Source organism: Astatotilapia calliptera, chromosome 15, assembly GCF_964374335.1.
Source record: "Astatotilapia calliptera chromosome 15, fAstCal68.1, whole genome shotgun sequence".
Classification (NCBI taxonomy): Eukaryota; Metazoa; Chordata; class Actinopteri; order Cichliformes; family Cichlidae; genus Astatotilapia; species Astatotilapia calliptera.
The window spans coordinates 12641882-12657220 of NC_137436.1; the positions used below are offsets into that span (position 1 = coordinate 12641882).

General features: G+C 39.7%; 1 protein-coding gene across 4 annotated transcripts in view; it reads right to left on the minus strand.

Moving 5' to 3' along the window:
• Window positions 1-15339, minus strand: part of tulp4a (TUB like protein 4a) — a 29040-nt gene that overhangs the window by 9955 nt on the left and 3746 nt on the right. For all 4 annotated transcript variants that reach the window (XM_026194362.2, XM_080289581.1, XM_080289582.1 and 1 more), the window contains exons 3-7: window positions 5941-6069; window positions 4211-4372; window positions 3587-3767; window positions 635-742; window positions 287-453 (exon numbers count right to left, since the gene is read on the minus strand). In XM_026194362.2, coding sequence (XP_026050147.2) covers window positions 287-453; window positions 635-742; window positions 3587-3767; window positions 4211-4372; window positions 5941-6069 — 747 coding nt within the window. The remainder of the gene's footprint in view (window positions 1-286; window positions 454-634; window positions 743-3586; window positions 3768-4210; window positions 4373-5940; window positions 6070-15339) is intronic.

Consider the following 15339-nt stretch of genomic DNA (forward strand, 5'->3'; position numbering starts at 1 on the left):
TTCAAGCACTTTTCAAACCTTGAAAAGACAATATTAGACTTCAAGCATTTTCAAGGATTTCAAGCACCCGTACAAACCCTGTAGTATCTTGTGTCATTACTATCTGCTAATTAAGTAGCCCTGGCCTTCCCATCTCATATTGTTCCTACCCCGGCTCACTGACTCACTTAAACTATAGTTGGTTATGGTAGTCCTCCCTTCTGCAAACTGAAGGGCCACTCGAACCACAACCTGCATTACTAAATATAAGAACAACTATTTTTCTAGGATGACACTCATAAGTCACCTGTGCTGGTGTATCCAGTGTGTAGATGTGTTCGCCTCGAACATTGTAGAACTTGACAATGGCGTTCCTGCTGGGTGGAGGACAGGAGGTGTCAGTGGAAAGGAGGGTCCTCTCCATCCCTGCCACTGCTAGTAGATCCCCCTGTGAGCACCACTGGACCACCACATCTACAACACAGAGCAAAGTAGTACACATACGTTTATGAAGGGCAACATCATTTTACACATTTTTACATCATTTAAAAAAAAGAATTAACACAAGTGAATGAAGGACACAATGAAGCGAGCAAAGGCCAAAGCAGCTAGAGAACTGCTGACTTAACAAAATTAATAACAAACGCACACAAACCTTTCAGAGCAGTGTGGATGAGGATGGGGGAGAGGTCGTCGTAGCTGTTCATCAGATTGATGTCTCCAGAGGTGAAGCTGACTGTCAGCAGTGGTTTCTGGCTGTGCACTAGGAATAAAGAAAGAAAAACAAAACACAAACATATTAGCCAGGCATTGTGAACAGCTGTTCTGTTCATCAGAACTATCAATCACAATGCTTTTTAGATTTAATAGACACGTGTTTAGGAGAACTACACTTCTTTTATCATTTGTATGTATTTGCCTAAAAGTATAAATTATGTGTTTGTAGCTTAGAATAAGCATTTTCTATATACATAAAGAGTGTGCCCTCTTCCATGGAGCCCATTGAGCTTCAGAGTCAGCCAGAAAAGAAAGCCCAAACAATGGTTGTGGATGGTGTAGCCGCGATAGATTTGGAAAGTGTTAGCTGTTAGCTTTGACCTCACCACTAGACGCCACTAAAGTCTGTACATCGGTCTTTAAAAGAATGTTAATTTGTGCCCATCAGTGGGGAACGTGTGAAAAATATACAAGTCTGTGCTCTCAGTAGCTTCCAATAATACAACACAACAGCTTTCCTTTAACCAACTTTCTACCCACTACTAGAATTTAGCCTCACATCAAAAACAAGTGCAAAAACGACTGAAACAAAACGTTAAGTGACAGAACAAACTAGTTCAAAAACAGAACTGTAAGGTACTTCAGTTTGAATCATCTGACATTTAGGGACATTAATCAAGAGTATATACCAATTTTTAACATTACTATAAATAACACACCTTCAGAGAGCACTCATACATCTTCATTGAAATATCCTTGACTCCATACTTTAATGTAATCCTGCAATGACCCAAATAGTACCATAAATAAAATGTCCACTTCTGCTTTGTTGTTGCAACATCGCCACAGATAGGATTTTAAATAGGTGTTGCTTTAAATCAGATACAAAATGGGGCTGTAACTGCAGTGTACTGTGCTGTGCGATGATAATGGGTTATCATCATGTATCATGACAAAGATTTGACAAGCCTTGTGCGTCACTCAAGTTGTTGACTCAAGAGATCATTTCTACTGGGGCCAATCAATTCATATTGAATGGTTTAATTAGTGAGTTAGAGCCTGATCTGTGTTCCAGCTTAGGTAAGCAGTTTTCAGCCTGGCCTGTGGTGAAAGAAGGAGGGGAAAAAAAATTTAATAGACCACTGGGAGGAGGATAGACCCTCACCAATATATCCCTAGCAACTGGGACTAATTAAGCTAATTTTTATTGGTTCCTGTTTTGTTTCTTTTGCCTCTTTTTCTCTACAGTTTGTTACGCTGGCTGGTGTGCACACGGAAATCAGCAGGAGAGGAGGCTGACCAGATGCAACAATTCCCTTGACAGACAGCTTACATCCCAGTGCACTAGATATTTTCTGTCCCAGTGGAAAACTGTTTTTTAGTTGGCTTGTGCTTCTTATGCTTCGTTAAACAGCTTACACTGGACCAGCAGCATACAGCTGTAGTTTAAATGCTTTTACCGAACACACTTATACATGTTGAGAAAAGCCAAGAACTATTTTTTTAAAGCTACTTTGGGTCACAGAGGTCCATTTAAGGAGACAAGACTGAAGCATGGGTTGCAGAAGTGCTTGTGACCTGGCTACTTCCAGACATTTGAATTTGTTCACTCCACAGTTGACTGATTTGTCTGGCTTGGTGACATGAAGTGGCGGTTTCTTGATTAAAAGGCAATCAGTCCAATGTACGCAACAGGAAGGCTAATGATTAGCCAATCAGTGCCACTGGCAAAATTACTGCCATTTGTCAAGCAATGTCAAGCTGTGCACTGCAACAAGGATATATTAAACCATCAGTTTCACTTGTTTTGGAGATGCAGGTGCAGAAATCTGTTTTTATATGAAAATACCTACAGGGGTTTTGGAGAAGTGGTCCACTTTTGGTATCCGAAGCACAGACTGTATATAAAACATAACTTCTGGAAAGTGATGTCAGTGCATTCCATTATCAATATCAATTATCGATTCGATTCATTAGTGATTCTCTTACAGAGAATCTTATTGATTCCCGGTACTCCCAGGAACCGGTTCTCGACTCTGATCCCTAGTAAACATGGGGTCACCATTTATTCAGCATGGGGTTCTGTCAATTACAGTCCCAAATGGAGCACAAAATGAGGACAAAGCAGAAAAACCTTTAGGGTGGGCCCATTGTTTGACATGTGACTTCAGCCTGAGCATGCAGTGTCGCTTGGTTTGTCAGTCAGATCCAGATTTTCCCTGAAAAATTTTGAGTCCCATTATGAAGCTTGAGGTTTCATAACAGAGGACTCAACCAACCAATGGGTGACATCTAAGTATATTTATTGGTCATTTATACAGAGTATGTATGACCCCTAGCTCACCCTCATATGAACAAACCTATGATAAAGTAAGAGCTTACTTTAGTGGGCTCTAGCTTGCATAAATGATGGTTTACTGCTGGACCTGAAGGCTTATTCTACCTGTGGCCCTGCTGAAGTGGATTTCGACCTGGCTGTCATCCTTGCCTTTCTGCCAGTTTCCAAACTGAACATTTCTCCAAGCAATGATTCAGACAATACTGAATGTTGGGTCTTCTTGGGACTCATTGCTCCTTTTTAGGTGTTGGTTCTTGCTTTAGATAAACTTGTCTTGCAAACCATGTTTAAAGACTGCTAGCAATGATAACTTGCATAGCTGAGTAAGATATCTCCCTATAGAGATCTTCTTGTTGAGGCAAAGCAAGAAGATGTACTTCTACTCAATTAATTAAATTTTGAGACAAATAGTGTGACTAAATAAAGGTTTATTATTCTTTGAAAGATGTGATGTGTCACAGAGAGAATCAGGCAGGAAATTAACCAGGTACATTTGGTTTTAATGTATGTTTCTTGATCAGAAGGTAGAAGAAGAAGTTTTGAGTAGAATACCTTGTGGTGGGGGGTAGTCATCAGAATCTGTGTCGCTCTCACTGCTGTCCTCTACCAGGAAGCTGGGGTAGTTCCACGACATGCTGACAATACCGTCTGACTCATGCAGCAGTATATGGGCCAGCATGCGCCCATGGCAGTCCATCACTATCACCTGTCCATCTGCAGTACCAAACAACACCTGGCGCAAGTGCAAAAAAACAATATTAATGTGGACACTGACACAAGAACAAAGACTCACACTTGAAAGAGGAGAGAAAAATGAGACAACAGCAAGAAAGAAAAACAAGACAAATGCATATCACAGAGAAAAAAACTGCGAGAAATGGACATAAATGGGTTGATGGTGATAAACAAGGACAGTTACACATACACGGACTGAAAGTCTGCTGACATCCAACCTGTGCTGACAGTTTAACGGCATGAAAACAAAAATATAGCCTTACAAAGACAACAACACATTCAAGACAGTGGAAGCTTGCTGTCACTCACAGATTCAGCTCTCAGGGTTTCTGTCTACAAGTGGCAAATGGCAACCTAACATTTCTACTTCTACTTGCATTAGAAGACTGGGTAAGTGCCAGGTGAACATATCCTATGTTCAAAATCTGTATAGTGTGTTACCTGCTGATCATCTGGGGTCCAGATACCACAGGTAATGTGGCTTTCCAGGTTGATCTCAGAGGACCAGTGTCTTTGCCCACTGACAGAGCCCACCAGGACGAAGCCATCACGATAGGAGATAAGAGCCTGGGTCCCATCATGGGACCAGGTAAAGTCACTCACCTAGAAGGGACAGATAAGAAATGTTAGAGTTATTTAAAAAAGATAAAATAAATAAATAGTATATACCTCAGCTGTTGCACACAGAATCAGCAGCAGCTTATGATTCTGTAAATGTTTAATATTTTTAATTTAAATCATTTTTTAGGAAGAATTCTAAAATATTCTGGTTCCAAATTTGAAGCTCTGCTTCTATTCAAATGCAATTGATCTAGAGACTAATTATGACAAAACAGTGTCCCTCAACTCAAATAATGTATATAAAAAAAAACTTTAACCTCTCAGACAAAAGCAGAGCAGCGATGGCATTTTAAAAAGCACAGACCATATAAAAGTGTGGCTATTGTTCAGATTGTCATCTCCAATAATAACTCAAGTAATCACAAAAGATGCTGTCAACATGTGTCAAGTCTTAGCTCAAGGAATGATGACAATGTTTGATCGATGTGGCCTACCTACCTATGTTTGCTTGGCAGGCTTAATTTTTAATTAATGTGCAGCATCAGTAAAAACACATAAAACCACTTGAGGTTTGATAAAAATGATTTAAAAAATAACAAATATACATTGATTAGCGTGTAATTACTTCTTCCAACAAACTCAATTTCATACATTTATAATAAATCCATTTAACACTAGTTTGTGAGCGGCCATGTTGCCCCACCATCTTCAATACAGTGGCCAAAATGGACATTGCTGTTCCACCTAATCACTTTTTATATATGTGGCCACCATTTAACATTTGGACATAAATATTTTTATATTCTCTTTCTCATCATCTCCACCACCACTGCTGCTCTTTCTCCCCCCCTCATTGTCACTTTAACCACTTCCTCCTCCCCTCCTCACACATAAGCATGCACAAATACGCTTATTTATTCTCAATATTGTCACATTTATTTTTTCTTAGCAGAATAGAAATGCAAGCCTCACATGTCCAGACAGCTGACCAACAACAATAACAACAACATCTGCTTATGACCTAATATTATGCCAGCTAATGTTACACTTGAGTGTCCTAACAATCACACTTTCGCTCTGATTATATACGCCCTCTGTCATTGCAGAAAGTTTGACTAACACTGACGAACACCAGCAAAAACAACAGCGCCAACAGAAAAGTTCAAGACATTCCTAACGACTCAACTCGGTATCGCAAAGTTTTACAGCCTCCTCCAGTGTAAACAGAAATGGGCACCAATAAATACCTGAGGTAAACAGCGGCTTAACAGCCTACACTCACTATAGATGAACTGTGGCCAGAGTTGTTTGTCCTACAGCAGCCACCGTAGCTATAATTATGCATTTGAATTGGAGGGGGTTAAAAAAGACAACTCAGTCGAGTGCGATTTCAAATCTACTGACATCTAGTGGCGGGGTTTTACACACTGTAACTTTAAGTATTACAGGTTTATTGCAATGACATTATACTGCTTTATATTATCACTGCTTGCTTTGCTTCCATTAACTCTATCATATAGTTTTACCCATTATTTACACAATAATTTCTTACAATTTTTTAAAACTAGTTAAAAGGACCGATTTACATTTTGTCTACTTGTGTCTCTCACCTGAGCTCCTCGGTCATTGACGAGCTCCACAGACCAGCGGCCCTCATACTGGATCCAAACAAAAATGCCTCCATCTGTGTCACATGTGGCCAGTTTCTGGAAAGGCTCATTCCAACGCACCAATACCACCTGAAAGCAGAGGTGAGGTAAAAAACACAAACAAACAATCAGATAAAATTATCAGAAAGACTGTTCAGTGTCCTTTGACAGCCATTATTTTACAAGACATAAGAAAATGTACTAATTCACTCCTTCACTGACAGTGAATTTAGCCATGGCTCTGTGTCAACTTACCTACAGATAACATGAGAAAAACAACAAAGTGCCTTTAATTAAGACATTATACTCTAGAATCAGCTGAATGCCTAAAATCCAAGTTCCCACATTTCAATGAACTAAATTTAGCATCAAGAAAGATGGAAATAACTCAAAAAGTGGGTTAACCTCATTTTGAAAAAGTCACAAAGGAGCCGCTAATATCTTGAATATTACAGACAGAGAGATTCAGTTATAATGTCACCTTATAACTGAATGGCACATTTCAAAATGGGACATTACAGCATTTTTGCGTTTATGGAAGAAAAGAGATGTATACAGGAAAATAATAAAGAGGAGTCTTACAGGTTGACACAAACATATGTCTCTCCGTTTGCCCTGAGTTTAGTACTGTAAAGACTGATTGTAATTTGCTTGGGTATGAGCTGCAGGAGCACAGTATACAAAACACTCTTCATAACACGTTTCTGTCACCCATCTTAAAAGGTGCCCATCACACTCTCCATCCTGCCCCCTCCTCTCTTCGTGTCTCCATTTGTCTTCTGTTCTGTAGCGTGACTCAGCCTATTCCCCGGAGGAGTAATCCTAAGAAGGGAGCCGCTCTGCTCTCGCTAAGTGAAGCACGTGGGTCGTACACGTTCACACACGCAGCACCGAGCAGGGTTTTAGTGGTGCTCAAGCTCTCTGACTGCAAGTCCAATAGATCAGCGGGTCTGAGTTGGATAAGCCAGTAATGCTGCCAACCCTTAAACAACACTTCCTTACCTCTGTGCAACACACTCACAGTTCCATCCATCAATGAAACAGATGCTATTAACTGTGCGTCCCCATTTTATATTCCATCAAGAAAAGAAACAATCAATCATACTTACACTTGCTTGAATACTTTATTATCTTCTTGCACTAATGCCATTAATGCTGACTTACAGGTTATTAATTAAGAACTTCTTTAAGAATTCATCTAACACAAATGATCATTAATCACAAAACTTTCCTCAAACAGTATCTTGCTATAGTCTATGGACTTTTCAAGCAGCATTTTAGGCATTGGAAAAAAAAAAATTAGGATGATCAGGCTTCAGGAAAAAAGATTATTGGAGCAACATCATGTAGTCAGGGCATATATTTAATGAGTGAGGCTCAGCAGCTCCAATTGTTTTGAAAAAAAAAATATATTTTTTTTTTACAAACCCAGGAAAAAAGATATAAAATGCACAAGGGAACATCACAATATTTATCAATTATTTCTTATTGAGTAATACCCTGTTTGTCACACTTATTAGTCTGGAAGTCAAATCAGTCAATTTATATGAATATACAAGGCATGGCCCTAAAGCTTAATGGGCAGATAGTAGTTTTTAATCAATGTCCTGTCCCTGCTATGCATCATTAAAGTGTCCTCTTAGCCAGATTTTGCATGTTCTAGTTTGTCCTTTTCCTCTGTGTCTTTGTAGCAATGACAGTCATCCTATTGCAGGTCTACAGCTGAAGGTCTCCACATCATTCTGAGATGTCCGCATTCACAGACCATTAAAACTAGCCTGCCATCTATCATTCTGGCACAGCAATCATTCATGCAGCAGCATTCACTGGGTGCAAAACTAATAGGCTTCTGCACCAGTATTGTCAAAGATAACACATTACAAGGATCTCATTGGGGGGGGGAAAAAAAACACAGATTTGTGGTGTTCCTCCATCTATGCACTGTCTGCAACCTCTGGCGATCAAAAGGGATTTTCCACGTGGTATTATACAACATAATTCAGTCCCAACTGGAGGAGACTTGTGGCTTTAGATTAGGCATGAGCTCTAGTTTGCATAAAGCTAAAAGCATTCATGCAACTACAAAGCAGGGTCAAAGGAAAACATAAAAGGATAAATTAGCATTGGATTTACACATGCTGTGTCTCACGTGTGTTCCCACTCACAGCCCCACAGAGGTGAGAATAAACTGTTTGTCTGTAAATTTAGCTCAGTGTGGAGATTAGTGTGAGCTGGTGAGCCATCCTGCGAGGGGGGACAGCTGAGCACCTCATGTGATGCAGCGATCAGGGAGATCAGACATCACATAGAGACAGACAGGATAAGCGTTGGGAGCTGCAGGACCACGAGGAGCCTGAGGTGTCACAGGAAAGGCACATCAACATGTGCAAACACATACAGTTAAAAAAACTTCTTTAATTACAGTGCATTATATGCTCAAACAGACAGTAATCAGCGCCAATAAGCTCAGAGAGATATTAAAGAACTTTGGAATGACATGTAAAAAAAAAAAAAAAAAAAAAATATATATATATATATATATATATATATATATATATATATATATATATATATATATATATATATATATATATATATATATATATATATATATATATATATATATATCTCACTCAAAGGCTTTAGCATCATCATGTAGAGAACACCTACAAGTTTTTGTTTCAAAAATACATAATAGCTCTATATCTACTACAATCAGGGCTGTTTTTACACTCTTGCAGTATTCTAGGACCCCTAAATCAGAGACTCTCTGAAAGGCTGCTGATCCCATATTCAACTAAAAGCTCTGGGATTGAGTTTTAGTCTGATGAGATAGAAACAGATTGTTTTTAAAGCTGTGACGCAGACACTTCTTGATTGGATCTTAATCACAACACCCCTTTAAAACATTCCAATCACATGGATATTTTCCCCCAAAGTAAACAAAGACATTAACATTGACTAGTTGTTAATTCAAGATGGGAAACAAATTAGTGTCCATGCCTGCAACTGACTTTTTGACATTGCTGTTCTTCCTCTGTACTAGTATTGTACTGACCAACCCTCAGCCTCCTGTTGGCAACTGAACAAGCATACCCAGTGACCTCAAATCGCCATGCGATGTGCATTTTTAGGTGTGCATACTCCTTTGGTGACTTGTGCAAGGACAGCTGGAGACACCAAGTAAGGATAGTTGTTAGACTACTCTCTTGTCTGTTTGGAGGATACATGTGCAGTTTGGGCCCTTGTAGTACAGTGGCTTTGCAGGGAAGTCTGGACCAGCCTGTAGGATGCAGTGGAAGAGAAACTATGATTTTATTAGTTGGCTAGCTGGTTCAGGCAGAAGAGTTTATCCAATCTACAGAAATTTTTCATGTAAGCATGCAATGTGGAAAGTGTAACTAACACTAGAGTTAATTCGGATGGAGATCATTTCTATAACTGCTATGCTGCTCATCTGGATGGTTTTGGGATCAGTTTTGGGAGCATTAAGAGCCAAATACAATCACTGGACCAGTCAGAGTTTGGTGCATAAATGCATTTCTCTAAACACAAGTGGTTACGCTGCCCATTACTGTTGTGTCAGATATATGTGAGATGGTTGCGTGAAAATTACATCCAAAGCATTTTGAGGGCTTAATATTGCACCAGAATTCTTCCTGTGCAGACATAGATGGTCCATTGTAGCTGATGGTCATCCCATGCCTTTTAAGTACAGATATGCTTTTAGGAAAGGGAGCATAACTGACCACAGCAACTTCGCTGAGAAGAGTAAATCAAACCAAGCAACAGCTTCAGGAGGCACTGGTGTCAGCACAACTGAGGGGACACTATGACAGCGAAATGCCATAGTGGTGAAGGTGTGAGTGCAAGTCCATGACAATGCATGTCTGATGCACAAATAACTTTGTCTCTGCAAAACGTTTGAGGAAAGGGAGAGCCTTAATATATTACACTTAGTCATTATTTTACTTTTTTCATGCATCCAAGATAAGAGCACCATCCAGGTCTATGATTTCCCTCTTTTCCTTCCAGATGAAGAGTTGACTTATGGGTAACACAGAGCTCATCGAGGATGGAGAGAGGAAAAAGAACTAGGAGAAGCTACTTTTGGCAGTTCCCTTATTCGCAAATGGTCACGACAATCAAAAGCAGGTTCGGTTTCGTAGAGTTAACCCCTTTTCTGGTAGGGTCTCCCATGGCAAATTGGTCCTGGGTGCAGGATCAAGGGAACAGTTCACCCTGCCCGGAATAGGATTACCAGGGCCCCGTCCTGGAGACAGGCCCGGGCCTGTGTCTGGTGGTCAGGCCTTAGTCCATGGGGCCCGGCCGGGCACAGCCCGAAAAAGGGACATGGGCCCATCCTCCTGCAGGCCCACCACCTCCAGGAGGCACCAGGTACAATGTGTGCCTGGCGGTGGGCAGGAGCGGAGTCCCTGATGGACCGATCCCCGCCCACCAAGACTAGAAAATCAGATATCAATATCAGTTAAAGAAAAGCTCTGTGCTGTGCTGACACAAAGGCAAGAATTAGCAGGAGTGATTTGCAAATCCATCAAAAGAGGTAGAATCTGAGCTCATTATGTGCAAGTCAGGTGTGTAATAAAACCTTAATAAATAATAATAAGTTAATAGCATTTACAATTATTATTAATGTGTGCTGTAAAGACTCCTGAAAGTACCGTTAGGGAAACTGCATTGAATAATAGAAAATAAGTAATCTGAGTGATACCAGAGTCCCTCACACCACTGGTGTTCCTCAATTGGCAGAATAATAAAAAGGAAAATAGTGACCAAAACAGGCACAAAAAATATCCAGTTGCAGGCACCTCACAATAGGTTTGAACAAGTACTAAAAGGCCTTAATTTCCATGGGCCAGAGAGATTAAATGATACACCCACCCTCCTTCTTTGGGGGTGTTTCTACATTGTGTAGTTTTGAGGCCTTAAAGTCTGATAATCATGCATCTCATTTCATGCAGACAAATTTGGTAATAATGTTGAGTAAGATCAGACACTAAATAGGACTGGATTTAATGCAATAAATCCACAAATAACACAAACACAGACAAAGCAGAACATTTACAAAGGTGTAAAAGTCCAGTTTACTGGATTTTATTCTGTCCTGTTGGTGTATCTACTAACGTGGTGAATGACTGAATGAGAGACGAGTCCCTAAGTGTGAGCCAGCGTCAATGAACTGCAAGCTGCAAACAATTAAAACCAAAGAAAAATGAACTGAATATTTATGCTTAAATATTCACATTTTTAAAGTGATCATACCTTATAAAACAAAGGCTATATTTTAAGTGTTATTCTTCATTTATTTGACAAGGATCAAAATGAATCCCCGAAAACAGAACAAAATACTACTGTGATTCAAGTTTTTGTGGGGGCTGAAGGTTTTCAGATTTCCAACAGAGCTGTGACACTCTTACGTTTGGTAAAGGCTGCTATAGGCTGTTAAATTTTTTGTAATAAGGAGCTTTAATAAACTAGCATACATAATATAAACAGTGTATAATATCTTTTAGCCTACCTAGTTATTCAGAAGGACAGAATAAGGCTCTATTATTCTGCAAAGACAAGTGTACGAAACTTTGCGTCTGTCTGTCTGTCTGATCCTTCACTACAAATATTGCTGAAGATGAACTGCACAGGCCACGCTGGAAAATTTGTAGTGAACAGAAAAGTACACCTGGATCTGAGGAAACAGTCGTTACGCAACAAGTCCTCTCCAAGGATGGATTAGCGCACTAAAGCCATTTCCACTAAGCACATTTGGAGGGACCATTTTAATTCAGTGAAACTTGGCAAACCTGAGCTGGCCTTTCAATGTCAAGAGGTCACATAAGGAGAGAGCAGAAGAAGACACACTCCATAAAGTCAGGTAGCGACCAGCACAGGGAAGGTGATTATGAAAGGAGGAAGAGACAAGACCAGGAAACACTATAGCTTGTAGTTACTGACAAAAATAAAGCTGTTGTAAAGTTGTGAGGTTCCCATTTAAGTCTTAACAGAAGTGTTAGAAAAACACTGAATAACAGAATCCTTCCTGCTCATCTAAAAAGAGGTGTTAATTCTTCCACAGGCCCTCAACAGCAATATAAACTAGTTTATTTATGAGGCTTTGGCAGGGAGGAATTTTTAACACATGAAAATGTGACACAGAGCGAAAATGCAAGAAAGTGAAGGAACATACAAATACTGCTGGGCCTAATCAAATGGATTGATTTACCCAAGTTGATCAATCAAAATCTGTACCAGCAGAACAACAATGCACAGACAAACTAGAACACATAAGAGCAAGAATATGGCCCGCAAACCAGCTCAATCTGGCCAGGACATAAACTATACATGGTTAATGCCTCCATATAGCTTCTTCAACATTTGCGTAAAGTGTCAAATAAATAACCACCAAGCACTGCTATAGTGTACTCCCAGAGCATGGAACAACTGCTCAGATACAAATCAGTGTATGGATCAGTACATAAGTTACAGACGTTGCACTCTGAGCTCAGTGTGGTAAACAAATGATTGTGTCATGGTGTCTTCTGTCTCTGTTGGACTTTTTCCCCCAGAGAAAAGTCTACACCTGTTATCAAGGGGAAACTAAGAGGTGGGACTCCTATGTTTGGGCAAGAATACACCCATAAGTCTCTTGTGAATAGTTCAGAGGTTTGAAACAAGTTTCTGCAGTCAACAATCAGTAGATATCAATAATCATAAAATTTATTGTTTAGGATATATTACATTCTTATGACTAACATTAGTCACTTTAAATATTCCCTATTATACTTCGAGTTAAAAAACAAAACACGGAACTGCCTCAATGCAAGACTTAAAACTTCCTCGCACAGCTAAGCACATATGATTCTAGCGTAAGACAACTATCACAGCTGGCAGATGACAGGACACTGACAGACAATTTGCCCAAAACCTCTGCTGTGGCCAACATTTTCTTGTCAACATGCTGACAGTCATTGTCAAGCCTGTCTCTGATGTTCAGCTCTCATGGAGAATGAATGGACGCCTAGTGATTAGCTGCTCGCTCTGCTCAGCATCTGAATGCACTGTACCAGGAGAAGAAGGGGGGGGGATAAAAGCATTAGATCGTCAAGAGAAGCATTGATCTATTTTGACACAAGCCCAGAGGGATTATTTTTCACCATCACAAATACAGTTGTCTAAAAAGATGTAAAATGTAGCACTTTTATCTATTTTCAGCCTTATTTTTGAGTGGTGGAGCTGACACAGCTGCTGCTAAAGGTTAGCGTTCTCTTAAAATAACTAGATAAAAATAATATCAGAACATTCAAGGGCAAATTCTGCTTTTTTTCACCATTATTTTCCTGATTTTTTTAAATAGAAGTGTCACAACTTCTCCCTATTGAATTGTACCAGTTGAGGAGACCTGGATGTCTCATGAGTGCCTCCAAGGTGAGGCGTTTTGGGCATGTCCAACTGGGAGGATACCCCAGGGCAGACCCAGGACACACTGAAATTACACCTCTCAGCTGGCTTGGTAATGCATCGTGTCCCCACTGAAGAGCTGGAGGAGGCAGCTAAGGGGCGCAAGGTCTGACTGCTGCCATCGCGACACCGACACACAGAAGAAAGCAGATGGATGAACATAGATGATTTATGTTTATGATACTGAAAAGAAATGGTACACCCCTATTGCTGCCATATATATATATATATATATATATATATATATATATATATATATATATATATATATATATATATATATATGAGGATAACAAAGTGTGAAAACCAGTTGAAACCAGTCTAAACTTCTAAATGCTGGCAAGTCAGTTGTCATGTACTGGAAGTCAGGGTTTTTTCTTAAATATGAAAAAGGGGATCTTGTCAACAGCCCTCTAATCAAGTGCATTATCTGCCATGTTAACGTGGAGCCAAACAAACTAAAGGGGCACTTGGAAACCAAACACGACTCCAAGGCAGAAAGCAGGAAGAAATCTGGTTGGAATTTGTGTCCAATAAGGTGATGGAGGGAACCTATATGCTGATGAAGCTTACTGCAAACCAAAAAATACATTAATTGATTTGGTTTGTTTTTTTAAAGTAGGATCCTTGAAAGCTCCAGATGCTGCAAATGTGTTATCAAAGTGCCTAGAATGATTGCACGGAAGCCATTTTCCACAGATATGAATACAGATGTGACTTGGGAACAAAATGCTTAATAACCCCTGCTGAAATGTTCAAGCTTTACTTTTGTAGGCTGTCTAAACAGTCACATATAGTTATTAGCATTTTTACTAAGCAACCAAGCACCATAAAAAAAATGGCTCAACAGAAAACAAATTGGTATGCCTCTGTGAAAAGGTGGCTGTGAGTTACAACAAAAGGATCCCACTTTTCACCTTGCTCCTTTTGAAGCTGCTATGTTGTAATTATTTCTCAAGCTGGTTGGAAGGGAGTGAAGCAGGTGGAGGAGGACATATGTTTACTGGGATTATTACAGGACCCAGAAAACCTTTTCAGTACCTGAACATCACAACAGACTTAAAAAAAAAAAAATGCTACAGCAAGACAATAGGGGAGCTTCTCCACATCATAAGATGCTTTTAATTCAAGTAGCTTGCAGTGCCAAGGTCTGTACTATAGGTAAACTCAGGTGTAATCCAAGGGTACCCCAGGCACTGGCACTGCCACACACTACAGTCCATTATCCACATGCCCTCTTCTTATCAGATGTCTGACAGCTTAAGATCCGTCTTTTACTTTACTACAATGCCCATATTGGGACAAGTCCAAAACACACATCCATTCAGACGCTCACTTACATTAGGAAGATCACTGAACACTGAGGTCTATACATCAACAGGAATAATGGCCAAATTTAAAGATGCTGACACGAGTATTGATCTTGGCAGGACTAAACTCCTATAGGATGAGTTCATATTCCATTTCTGTGTCCGTGTGCTTTTCTTAACATGACTTGAGCCAATTTGTATGAAAGGACACTCGTCACCAGCAATGACAAGTTCTCAATGACAAAGCTGACGTTTAAAGGACAGGACTGTCAGGGGACTAACGGCATTTGATGCTGAAAGAGCAGCTTTTATAGACAAAGGGTTATGGCAAATGCACTGACAAGAATGAACCTCTTTAAATAAAAGGTGATAATAAATAAATACACATTAATACATATGTAAATGCAATGCTGCAAGTTTAATTTGAAAGACAGTAAAAAAAATAAAATTAAAAAAAGTCAAGTGGTGCAAGGAATGCAAAGTAAAAAAAACAAACAAGTACAGCGTATATAGCGTGCTCCTGGGGGTCATTTCTTTTGTATTATAATATGTATTGCAATCTGCCCTCTCTTCATCA